Source organism: Pinus tabuliformis, chromosome 1_2, assembly GCF_031772625.1.
Source record: "Pinus tabuliformis cultivar Carrire ecotype Pingquan chromosome 1_2, CPIR1, whole genome shotgun sequence".
In the NCBI taxonomy this organism is placed as follows: Eukaryota; Viridiplantae; Streptophyta; class Pinopsida; order Pinales; family Pinaceae; genus Pinus; species Pinus tabuliformis.
The window spans coordinates 688332112-688345738 of NC_142298.1; the positions used below are offsets into that span (position 1 = coordinate 688332112).

General features: G+C 34.3%; 1 protein-coding gene across 4 annotated transcripts in view; it reads left to right on the forward strand.

Moving 5' to 3' along the window:
* The window catches only part of LOC149207605 (DNA (cytosine-5)-methyltransferase DRM2-like), a 221815-nt gene extending 219570 nt beyond the window's left edge, over positions 1-2245 (forward strand). For all 4 annotated transcript variants that reach the window (XM_089395810.1, XM_089395812.1, XM_089395808.1 and 1 more), the window contains exon 12: positions 491-2245. In XM_089395810.1, the coding sequence (XP_089251936.1) occupies positions 491-1792 (1302 nt within the window). In that variant the 3' untranslated portion in view covers positions 1793-2245. The remainder of the gene's footprint in view (positions 1-490) is intronic.
* The last annotated feature ends 11382 nt before the right edge of the window (positions 2246-13627 follow it).

The window sequence follows — 13627 nt, forward strand, 5'->3', positions numbered from 1 at the left end:
TAGAGGACCTTGTGCTCTTCCCTAAATGTCAACCCTATACCTTCCTACATGATAGAATTCAGTGTTAGAAGTGTTACAATCCTACAGGTCTTGAAAGGTTGAAATCATGAAAATTAGAGTTTCCAATTCAGATGGCTTGCCGCAAAACTGATAAAAATAGGTTTTTACCAAAGAAAAAACCCCGAAAATAATCCGTTTCTTTTCATTGGATAAGCCAAAACGTAAACTAATGTAAAATACAACATAAGTTCTCTAACACATGTTTAGTTGGGAAATTTTGAAAATAGAGCATTTTTCATTTCATCGAAAAAAAATGCTTCAAACAAGCCATGCAAAACTATTGACACATGAATAATGTAGCTGCCAAACTATTGACACTTATGTAATATGAATAATGTAGCTACCAGTAAGGAGTGTAGCTTCTATTACTTTGAAGATTTGAATTTAGTATGATTTAGAAAGTTGAGTTTAGTATGGTTCTGTTTTGTAGAGATTGAAGGAAATAGAGCAGAAGGTGCACTCAAGGAAACTGCATGAGAAAGGGCAATTTGAAGCGGCTAACCGGGCAAGTATGGAAAGTGTGATGTCCTCAAATCAGAATATATTATTATCGCCAACGTCTTCAATTAAAAGAGCGTCATTGAAGAAACATGATATCATAGAGAGGGTATCATCAAAACACGTGCCTTTGAGGGATGAAAAAATGATTTTACAATCCCCACGGTTTCAGAAAAAATTGCTTGGTTTTGGAGTCCCGGGATACCCTGTGGGACAATGTCAGAGGCAGCTTAATATGTTTGCCGAAGGGCCCCCGTACTTCTACTTTGAGAATGTTGCCAGTACACCAAAGGGTGTTTGGGAAACTATATCTCGGTTTCTGTATGATATTGAGCCCGAGTTCGTAGACGCGAAGTATTTTTCTGTTTCTAGTAGAAAACGTGGTTATGTACATAACCTCCCAATCGAGAACCGCTTTCGACTTATGCCTTTGCCGCCTTTGACAATACATGAGGCATTTCCTGATACACGGAAGTATTGGCCTTCTTGGGATTACAGGACCAAGCTTAATTGCATAAACACTGTAGTGGGAAGTGCTCCACTATGTGAAAGAATGAGGTCAATAATTAAAGGTTCTCATGGGAAACCTTCCATCAAGGACCAGGCTCGTGTTCTTTATCACAGCAAGAAATGGAACTTGGTCTGGGTTGGTCCGGATCAGTTGGCTCCACTGGAGCCCCATGAAATGGAGCTCGCTCTTGGTTTTGATATAGGCCACACGCGTGGTTCATCTACTAGAACCGAGCGCGTAAGATCTCTTGGAAATGCGTTCCAGACGGACACTGTGGCGTATCATCTTTCTGTGCTGAAAAATCTTTATCCCAATGGAATCAATGTCCTCTCTCTCTTTTCTGGAATTGGGGGTGCAGAAGTGGCTTTGCACCGTTTGGGAATAACTCTGAAATATGTTGTATCAGCAGAAATTTGTAAAGAAAATAGACTCATCCTCAGAAGCTGGTGGGAAAAAACACGACAGAATGGTGAACTGATTGAGCTGGAAGATGTTCAGAGCCTAACAGACAAAAAGCTTGAAGAACTAAACGACATAGTAGGAGGTTTTGATCTCATTATTGGTGGAAGCCCATGTAATAATCTGACAGGGAGCAACAGGTGCACAAGAGATGGGCTGGAGGGGAAGCATTCCTCTCTTTTCTTTGAATTTCCACGGATTGTGAATGTTGTGAGGCATGTAATGCGTTCAAAAGGTGCTTCGAAAAAACGTAATGTTCTGTGATTCTTAACTGCATGCTTTCATGCTTTCAATTTTGTTTTCTGTAGACATTCTCAAGTTACTTTTTTCTGAACTAGTAGAACTATATTTTCTGGTGGTCACGAAAACCTTTACCCCCTCCAAGATTTTTGGAAAAGACGGTATAGCATATGAACTAGTAGACATATATTTTCTGGTGGTCAAGAAAACCTTTACCACCTCCAGGATTTTTGGAAAAGACTGTGTAGCATATGTTCTGGTATATATGGTTGGAAATGTTTCCAAGGAAAGATGTTCTGATACATGGTTGGAACTGTTGCCAAGGACAGCACTAAGAACCAAAAACTTGCCTTAATGTGGTGTATCTACTCCATATCGTTTTTCTTTTGAGTTGGATCCATGCATGCTTTAGTCAAGCCAATATTTTGACATGTATTTGAGCGCATTTTTGGAAGCCATAGCATCTTTGCAATTTCACATGTTACAAGTTTCGGCATATAATGACTTTCTCTGGTTAAATTACCAGGATAATGTTATTGGTTAATATTTCAAGACGAAAGGTATTCTGCTCTTGTTTTTCTGAATCATGCGCATTGTCTCTCAATTACTGTCCTGCCCAGTATTTTGTTCGTTTCAAATGTCGCTGCTGAGGCTTCTTACAGAGTAATGGACGCACATCAATTGCTGAGGGATGTATCATATATTTGTTCCTTGTAATTGTGGGGTTGTGTTTGAGTTGGGTAAGTATAAAGAAATAAAAAACAAATTATTATTTAATTTTAAGTGTTACAGTCAACCTAAATATAAATGAGATTATTTTGTTCGTGGGATTTGTAACGTTTTAGCAGGAAGCACATGTTTTATTAGGCCCACTCAAACTGTATAAAATGATCATATTAAGTAAAATATTTCAAACTCAACTATGTATATATATATAAATGTGGATAACTGTGCTTGAAAGCTACAAGTATGATATAATAATATTTACTAATTAAATATAATATAGTAATATGTATTTTACATTTAAAAATAACTAAAATAATATATAATATTTATCGATTATCATTTATTTAATAAGATAAATAAATAAATTTAGTCCACTGGGTCTAGAATAAAGAGTGATAGAGTGTTTTGTTAAGGTTCTTTGTGGTGGTGTAAAGATCACCAGTTTGAAACTTTATGGGCAAAAATCCAGTTATACTAAGGGCTGGTGTGCTTTGGGCTAAGTGTGATGATCCTGGGGTGATTTGTTGGCTTAGATGCTTTTGGGTCATGGCTATCAAGCGACAAGTCATCTCAAAACTTGCTAAGTTTACGAAGGCATACATACTCTACCCCTCTGGTATTGAACCTATGATGTCTTAGGAGGAAACACATGCTCTTAACCACTAGGCCCACTCAAGTTGTATAAAATGGTCATATTAAATAAAATATTTCAAATTCAGCTATGCATATGTATATAAATGTGAATTACTGTGATTGAAAACTACAAGTATGATATAATAACTTTTACTAATTAAATATAATATAGTAATATGTGTTTTAAATTGAAAAATACTTAAAATAATATATAATATTTATCATTTATCATTTATTTAATAAAATAAATAAATAAATTTAGTCCACTGGGTCTAGAATAAACAGTGATAGGGCGTTTTGTTAAGGCTCTCTGTGGTGTGGTGTAAAGATTACCGGTTCAAAATTTTATGGGCAAAAATCCAGTTATGCTAAGGGCAGGTGTGCTCTGGGCTAAATGTGATCCTGGGTGATTTTGATGGCTTAGATGCTTTTGGGTCAAGGTTATCAAGCCACAAGTCATCTCAAAACTCACATAACCTAGCAAGCAAAAAAATAAATAAATAATTTATAAACTTTTAATTAAATTATAAAAATATGTAAAAACAAACACAAATAAATATCCATAAATAAATATCCATAAAGATATATACAATATGGTATTTTTTATATTTTGAAATTTTGAAAATTAAATTAATTATGTAATTTATTATTTTTATTATTAATATAATATATGAGTTTAATATGGTATTTTCTATTTTTGAAATTTTGAAAATTAAATTAATTATGTAATTTATTATTTTTATTATTAATATAATACATGAGTTTATTTTTATATTTTTAAAAGAAAAAAAAATTAATTTAAAAAAAAAAATAAAAAAATAAATTAGATAGATAATTCAATTTATTATTACAATTTTCGATGCTTAAAATGTAATGAAACTATAGTTTTATATTTATGTAATTTATTATTTTTATTATTAATATAATAAATGAGTTTGTTTTTATATTTTTAAAAGAAAAAAATATTAATTTTTCAAAATTTAAAAAAAAAAATTACATAGATAATTTAATTTATTGTTACAATTTTCAATGTTTAAAATTTAATGAAATTATAGTCATGGGCAATTCAATTGGCAATAGTTGTGATAATGAAATGTGTTGTAATAACGAAATGTTATGTATCAAGAAATTAGAGGTTCAAATCTTCCTCACTTGCCTATGTGGAAGGAAAAGTTGCCTATTTCTCTCTAGTCAAAAAAAAATCGCTATATGTTTTAATGGTTTTTTTTTAAGCTATGGTTTTTGTTTTAGCTTTTATTTTATAGCCTTACATTGCTCTCTGAAAGATTAGTGTGATAATGAAATGTGTTTTGATAATGAAATGTTATGTCCCAAGAGATTAGAGGTTCAAATCTTTCTAACTTGCCCATGTAGAAGGAAAAGTTACCTATTACTCTCTAGTCAAAAAATAAATAAAATAAAATTTATTATATGTTTTAATTGTTTATGTTTTTAGCTTATATTTTATAGGTTTATAGCTTATATAAAGAAACTAGTTATAAAATATTTGGTGAAACAAATTGTTCATCAAACCACTCTAGCCAAAATCTTTTGACTTTTTAATAAATTTATTATGTCATATTTTTAATAATTTAATTGTGATAATTAAATATTATATTTTTTATTAAAATTAATTAATATAGTCGAAGGAGTTTAGCTCAAGCGGTGGGCACATGTTTGTGTTTACTGTTGTGGCAAGTTTAAATCTCAAGTTCAAATTCTACTTAGTGAAAAATGTGGAAAAAACACCAAAAAAACTAGTTCTACACATAATTGATTCAAAAAAAAATATAGGATTTTGGAAAATTATAAATTTTAAAAATATTATGATGTAAATATATTTTTTAATATACATATATATTATAATTTACATATGAACAAAATGCAGGGAATGGTTAGAACACCATTTCATTATGAACAAAATGTAGGGAATGGTTAGAACACCATTTCATTTGTATAATATTATTAGTCCTTATCAAACACAAGAAACATTCAAATGTATTAAACTAATTTTTTACAAAGCAATCACAATTGTTATATTTTATTTATATGTCCCAATATCCAATATTTAACATTACAAAATGTATGTTTTCTCAAATATCAAAATATATTAGATGCTACAAAATTTAGCGTAAATGTGACATATCTCCACCTTGCCTCTAATTATTGAGAAATACTATACATTACATCTTTACACAAAGCTGCAAACTGAGAGCATTTAATTCTTATAGATTAAATATATGGTATATATATTGGTGAGAATTTGTATCACTCTAAATTTGTCTAATCAAATTGTGGCCAACCTGAAAGTGTTAATAATATTATATATGAGTATAATCAATCAATATAGCATATAATTAAGTTGCAACCAATTTTGAAGTTTAAAAAGTTATTAGGATTAAAAATGAGAATCATCACTCAATGTAATATATAATAATTTCCATGGGAAGAGATGAGTAAAGTGTGTATTATATAGTGCAATTAAGATAAAAATATAAGAATTGATTTCTTTTTAATGTAAATGTACTATCTATGGACAAGTCTCAAAAAGTTTCCACATACTCTTTTCAACACAAAAATGATGACTAGCTATACTAATTACAAGCAAGACACTCCATATAGGTTTACAATAGTGACAAGGATCTTCAAATAATCGAACACAAGTCTAGTAAAGTCAAGATTTGAATGTACTTGCAAAAACATTCAATATCCTTGCTGAAACATCCTTCGCCAATGAGCATGCACAAAACCCATGTTTAGCATCTTCTAGTATTTCATAGTAACTAGAATTTCTATGTATACAATCTAATTTGTGCAACTTTTCATTAAAAGGGATTATTGAGAATAAAATAAATTGGGGAAATGCCTCATTTTAAATAAATATATGTCCAAAATTATGTGTGCCCATTTGTATTATTAATCTTCTTCTCCATAAAGATAAATTTTAGCTAGAACATTTGCTTTAAGGAACTACTATGATAAACTAAATATTAATCCTTAATTGCATGCATTTGCTCTACTTGTATGGGTAGATGGGTAAAAAATTATGTTGAGACAATAATGTGATTTTGTGTATTCTATAAAATGGTGACCTTTGTTTCTCACTTATTTTTCATTATCTCCTAGTTTTTATAATCATAAAAATATATTTTCACATAGAAAACTTGAAAGTGTTGTCTCCCTTCACATTATAAGCTACTTTCATATACAGTATTGCAACTTTTTTTAAAATTTAATATTTTTTTTTTATTTGTATTTAGCAACCTAAAAGTACATCGAAAAATGCAATGAAAAATTACTAATAATATGTATTTTTTAAAGTTTAGAGTAAATTGATCAAAGTTATATTAAAGAATGGAAGGAAGAGTTACTAATAATATGTACTTTTCAAGTTAAAAACAAAAGTTGGACAAATATTCATAACAAAAAATAATTCAAGTCTAAATTGAGAAAATATCTTTAAAATCTCAAATGATAAAAATTGCACGAAAGTAAAAACTAGTAAGTAAGAACTAGTTATGATTATATAGACAAGTTATTCACAAAATCCATTAATTTTATATCCATAAAAATATATATTTAAATAAATTTTGAAAACATTTTTCCTGTGTACAAATGCTCTCCCTCATTTAGTAATATAAAACATTATTTTTAATTAAATTATTTTTTATTTTAATATATATATATATATATATATATAATTTTTTAATATTAATTTAAAATTTAATTTAATAATAACTTAAATTAAACGTTTAAGATTGAAGAGGAATATCTACGGAATTAAACTTCTAAGATTGAGGGGGAATATCTAAAACCCGAGGACTTTTACTTGGAACAAATATTATATATCTTCTGTAACAATTGGGCTGACTTTTGAGGTATGCATAACCTTTTATTATAACGCTATTTAATTAATTATTAATTAATGATAGACTTAATGTTAGCATAGATTTTTAATGTATAAAGTTTGATACCGTACAAAGAGGTATTTAAGATGGAAGGATTAAATTGGATAATATCATCTAAACTTTTGTACTATTATGTTGTTGGGGTTTTTAAAGCAAATCTAAATTGAAAAGTAGTGATTAAACTTGATATGTAGCCTTATTATTATTAGGTGTTTTATAGTGAATTGTAATTAATTTCAAAGGCTTAGTTATAAAGGTTTTTAATTTTGGATACTTGATTTTTTTTATATAATTTAAAATCTATGAATATTTTAAGAGGATGAAAATTGTTTTAGAAATTGAAATTGGATTGTTATGAGTTTTGAAGTTAGTTCAGTTGGTTAAGTCTTTGTCATTAAAGCACCTTTGCTATTGAGAGGTCATAGGTTCAATTCTCTTGACACCTTTGGGGTCAAGCTTCGTGGTTGAGTCGGTAGGAAGTGATCCCTTCGGATGGATCTGGGTGGTACAAATATTCCATGGACATAGTGGTCACGGATATCTAGGGTCCTTGAACCACATTGAAAACAAAAAAACTAAACTAAACAAAAAAACAAAAATTGGATTATAGATGTACTCTATTACATTTGTGAAATTTTATTAAATTCAATTATTAAATTCATAGGCAAGCCTAATAAAATAAATATTTGAGAAGCTATTACATTGAAAGATTAGATAACTAATTATTGAAATGTAAAACAATCTTCCTAGGGTTATAAAAGTCTAATAAAAAGTATCTAATGGTTTCTTTGAATAGTATATAAGCATGACCAACAAAAGACTCAATACTAATACAGAAAGTTTATATTAGTTATGTATGCTTCCACACTTTTCTAACATATTCGAATTGTTGTCAAGAGGCAAGTCTTACATAAAAGTCACATCGTGATCTTGTCCTCCAACATGTCTCTAAATGAGTCAGCCAACTAAAACATTACCTAATTAGCCTAGTGATTCACAAAGGAACATGAAAAATGAAATGTCTAGAAATCGGTTATACATCTTAGTTGATAGATCCCAAAGGTGTCAATACCACACACACCCTCTATATAGGCTTTGGGACCACGCAAACCCTTATAGGGGCTTCGAGATCATGTGTGCCATCTACATTGGTTTAGAATTGTGTGTAACCCCTATAAACATGCACACACTATAGAATCGGTTGGGGGCACTCTTAGGACAATGAATCTCCATGTGAAATGTTTTTCAATGCTTTCTTTTTAGGGGGGGAATGTAAAGCACAAGGGGAAATTTTCATCCAAAACATGAAAATGTTTTCTCATTTTATGGGGCACTTGCATTCGTGCATTCTTGTACTCCCTCTTGAAAAGGGGGAATGCTTGAGCACTTCTCTCCACCATTGCACACACACACACCCATTGAAATTTTTTCCCAGATTCATATAAAAGGGTTACACGCCCACACAACATGAACGTGTTTCCCAAATCTCACATCTTCCAACTCCAATAACCTAGAGGAACATTGAATAAAACTAATTCAATTTATACTAGTCATCATTTAGTGAGAAGAAATATAATATGTAGAAAAGTCTTAGAAATTTATTAATGAAAATGTATGATTTTATTTACTTTACATGTGAACAATATATAAGTGATGGTTAGAACATGGTTATTTATGTAGGATTTTGCAAAAGTCATTAGCATACAGCCTTGTGATGTTCCTTGGCATTTGGAGGGTGTTTCTACGCATTTTGCAAATGTATTTTCTTAATTTCATGTCTCCAAGTCCCACCAACTTGGTGGAGCATTAAATAATTTTATTTCAATTTGCACAAGACATCTTGGAGCATTGAATAACACTAATTTAATTTATACTACTCATAATGTAGTATTGAATAACACTAATTTAATCTATCCTACTCATAATGTACTGAGAAGAAAATTAATATATAGAAAAAGTTTGACTTTTATAAAAAAAAATAATGGATGATTTTATTATACCTTTATTTATCTTACATGTGAACAATATGTAAGTGATGGTTAGAACATGGTTATTTACTTAAGATTTTGAGAAGGTAATTGGCATACATCCTTGTCACATTCCCTAGCATTGGGAGGATGTTCCACACATCTTGCAAATGCATTTTCCTAATTTCATGTCTCTAAGTTCCATCAGGAACTTGGTGGAGCATTAAATAATCCTATTTGAATTTGCACTAGTCATATTTCAGTGAGACGAAAATTAATTTGCGGAAAAATATTTAATCAATTATTAACCTTAAAGTTTATAAGGCTATAAGGATGGAATATGAGAACAACCATCCATCACATTAGGTAGTGATCTCATTTGGAAGATATAAATTAATGGCGTGTATTGTGTAATGCAGTTAGGCTAAATATGTTAAGAACTTACGGAATTTTCTAATTTAGCTTTATTATCTATAGGTAATTTTTGAGCATTTAGTATTTTTTTACCATAAACTGGACTGATGTGCAAAAACTTGACTACGAGCAGCTTCCTTTCAAGTGCCGCAAGTGTCAAGAATACGGACATTTTGCCAAGAACTGTACTAAAAATGAAGAGGCGGCCCAAGGAAAGGAAGAAGGATGGAAGCAAGTCAAAAGATTAAGGGCTAACCCTAAACCCTCAAACCTTCTTGGAGCTTCAAAGGGAAAAGGGCTGCAGCCTTCTTCTAGTGGCCAAGGACAGCATCCAAAGGCACAAGAGAATGCATTCGCCCCCCTTTCCTCATCCTCAATTGAAATGCAAGAAACAGAACAACAGCAGAAGGAGGAAAATGAGAAAGAGATCCTCGAAAACTCCAGGCAAGGCGAGAGTGCAGCAGTAAGCCCTAAGGGAAAGGCCATAGATATGGAAGAGGAAGACCAAGATTCGGAAGAATCTGAGGAGGAAGGAGAAATAGGTGACTCCCAAACATTGTCCCGCAGATCGACAAGAGGAAGGAAGTTTGACTGAGGAAAAAGAGAGCAAGAAACATATAAAGACAAACTCCAAGGCAATCAGCCAACATTGGAGAAGCTGCTAGCAAAAACACCAAAGATTACAAGAATTCATGGACAGGGGCCCAAAGGGGCCACCCAATCTCAGAAAGGTAAATAATGAATATTGTCTCCTGGAATTGCAGGGGGTTGGGGAGCAAGCAAAAAGAGGAAGCAACGCGAAGTTTGATTAGGATAAAAACCCCAGATATCCTACTAGTCGAGGAGACTAAGTTGGAGGAGAAGAGCTTCCTCCAAGTAAGCAGGAATATTTGGAGTAAAAGTGGAGGGCAGGCTGTCTCAGCCCGAGGTGCATCGGGAGGGCAAGGAGCTCTCTGGAATGAAGCCAAGTTGTAATTGGTAAATGGAAAGCAAAATACCCACTGGCAGCTTATGCAATTCATAAGCCGAGAGACAGGGGAGACCTTTAGTCTCTTTAATGTTTATGTGTCGTTAAACGCAGGGGAAAAGAAGCAGTGTTGGGACTCAATCAAACTTATAACTGAGGAAGAAACGCTGAGAAATATTATCATTGTAGGGGATCTGAACTTTAAGCTCTTCTGAGAAGAGAGGTGGCAGCGTAGTAAGGGATCCAGTGAGGGAATGGGTGGAGGACATCATGCAAGATTGGGATCTGCTCGACATCAAGCCCTTGAAAGGTAAGTATACTTGGTCAAATAAAAGAATGGGCCCTAGCCATATTACTACGCGATTAGATAGATTTCTTGTTCAAAGCTCCTATCTTCTCCTTGGTTTAGAAGCTAGGATGCTTATTCTACCATGCAGCATTTCAGATCATAAACCCATAAGGCTGGAGCTCTCAGCACACAGAAATTTTGGACCCATCCCTTTTCAATTCAATCCTTTATGGATAAGGCACCCAGACTTTATGGACAAAGTTAAAGAAAGCTGGAATCGGCCTGTCACAGAGTCTCCTTTCTTTGTATGGGAAGAAAAATTAAGAAGAGTAAAGGTTGTTCTGAAGAGATGGGCTAAAACTCTTCTGAATCCGGCTGATGAAAGGAAGATGGCCCATGCTTCCTTCCCTCGAGAAGCACCAATTGCAGATGGAAGAGGAGGACCCCACGGAGAAATCTATAGTCATAGAAGGAAATCTGCAGCAAAAATTCCACAAAGCTTGTTTGCAAGAGGAAGAATATTGGAGGCAGAAATCCCGTAGCCTGTGGTTGAAAGCGGGAGACAGGAATACCTCCTTCTTCCACAAGCAAGCCCAAGCTAGAAGGTCCTTCAACACAATTTCTGAAATAAAAGAAGATCTTGTTACCCACAAGGACTTCACAAGTATCAAAGGGGCTGCCTTCTCCCACTTTGAGAAACTCTATAGTGAAGTCGAGGTAATGAGTCAGGACACTATGTTCTTGGATGTTATCCCCCCCAAGATCTCTTCAAAAATGAATCAACAGCTGGAAGCTAAAGTTACTAGAAAAGATATAAAGGCTGCGCTTTATGAAATGGAGTCGGACAAAGCCCCGGGTCCGGATGGCTTCACAGCTAGATTCATCCAAGTCTGTTGGAAAATAGTGAAGAAGGACCTGCATAGAATGGTTTCAAAATCTCAATACTGCCAGAAAATTGGAGGCAGCGCGAATTCTGCCTTTCTCACCCTCATCCCAAAGGAGAAGGGAGCCAGCACTTTTAACAGGTTCCTTCCGATTTTGCTATGCAACATTGGCTACAAGCTCATAACAAAGGTGATTGCCAACAGATTGAAGGTCCTCTTGCCCTCCATTATTCCTTAAGATCAAGGGGGGTTCGTTCAGGGTAGGCAGATCGTGGACAACATAATCCTCATGCAAGAGGCTATTCATTCTAGCTTGTAGAGGAAAGAAAAAGGTATGGTGGTCAAGCTGGACCTAGCTAATGTGTTTGACCGAGTTCGTCACAATTTCCTCTTTGATGTGATGCACAAGTTTGAGTTTGGTCAGGAGTTTATTAGATGGGTCTGGGCTTGCATCTTTGAGCCCTGGATAGCCCCTTTGGTGAATGGAAGAGCAACGGAGTTCTTTAAAGCCTCTAGAGGGTTGCGCCAGGGCTACCCTCTTTCTCCTCTTCTTTTTGTTTTGCAAGGTTCAGTTCTGAGTTTTTATTTAGAAAAGTGCCACGTGGACCAAGAGTTTATGGGTCTTAGGATTGCTAGAGGTGTCAAGGATATTAATCACGCATTGTTCGTTGATGATTCTCTTCTGTTGGGCGCTGCCTCTGTATACTTTGCCTCCAGATCCAGGAAAGTGTTGGACGATTTATGTGGTACTTCAGGCAGTAAACTAAATGAAGGGAAATTCCATTTTTATGGATGGAATATCTCCAACAGCGATATTTCCTCAATCTCCAGATGTTTGGGCTTCGTTGGCTCTGCTTCTTGGAATTCTTTCATATATTTGGGCCTTCCTATCTTCCAAAGGAGGCACTCTAGTAAAGATTGGCTCCCAATGGTTGAGAAATTCAAGAAAAAAAATTCAGTCTTGGGGTTTCTCGTGGTTGAATCTTGCTGGGAAGACAATGCTCATTAAGTCTATTCTGACCAGCGTGCCTATCTTCCAATTCTCGACCATGTTGGCTCCCACCAACATCCTCAAGAAGATGGAGGAGTGGGTTCGAAGTTTCTTTTGGAAGGGCGGCAAGCAGAATGACAGGAAGATCCCCCTTGTCAGTTGGGACAAAGTTGCTAAGCCTCTACTAGAAGGAGGTGTGAACTTCAAGGACCTGAGGACACAAAATATCGCTATGGGGGTTAAGATTTTGTGGAGACAAATAGCCCCGAAACTGGGTTGGGCTCAAAAGGCGCTATGGAAGAAATATTTCAGGGGTCAGAGGCTACGAAGCTTGGATGACCTCACCCCCACCATTAAAGGTTCTCAAATTCACAAGCTTTGCATGCAAGCCTTACCACTAATACAAAAGCATTCCTTTTGGATCCAGGGTAAGGTCAAGCTTATTAATATCTGGACCGATAAAATTATGAACGAAGAACTTTAGGTGATGTCCAAGAGCTTTCTGAGCTTCGAAGTTGGACGTTGAACAACAACTTCAAAACTTTGTGGGATATCTCTAGTTGGAAGGATAATATGTGGGAAGGCTAGAAGAAACCTCAAATGCCAGATGCTCTAGATCAGGCGTGGTCATTTCTGCTGACTAAGTTGAAAGGAATAAGCCCGATTAACATCAAAAAACAAGATAAGAGAGGTTGGGGATCTCAAACTAGTTCTTATACAGTTGCACAAGGCTATGCACAGCTCAAAAAAATTCCTCGTGTTCCTTGCTGCCCTGCGTCTTGGAGAGGGCTTTGGAGGTAGAAATGTGTGCCAAAAATCAATTTCTTCAGCTAGATATTGTGACACAACAGCATTTTAACAAAGTACAGGCTTAAAAAGAAAGGCTTCCTGGGCCCTTCCAAATGTACCCTTTGCCTGGAAAATGAGGAAAATGCCTCACATTTATTGATTGAATGCAGGTTCGCCAAGAGTATTTAGGCAGATGCGTTTTCCCCACGGGGATCCACTATTAGTCTGCCCAATTTGATTATTGGTTTCTTTTTCGATTAGGCTCACCTCTATCCCGGAAAGTTCCCCAAA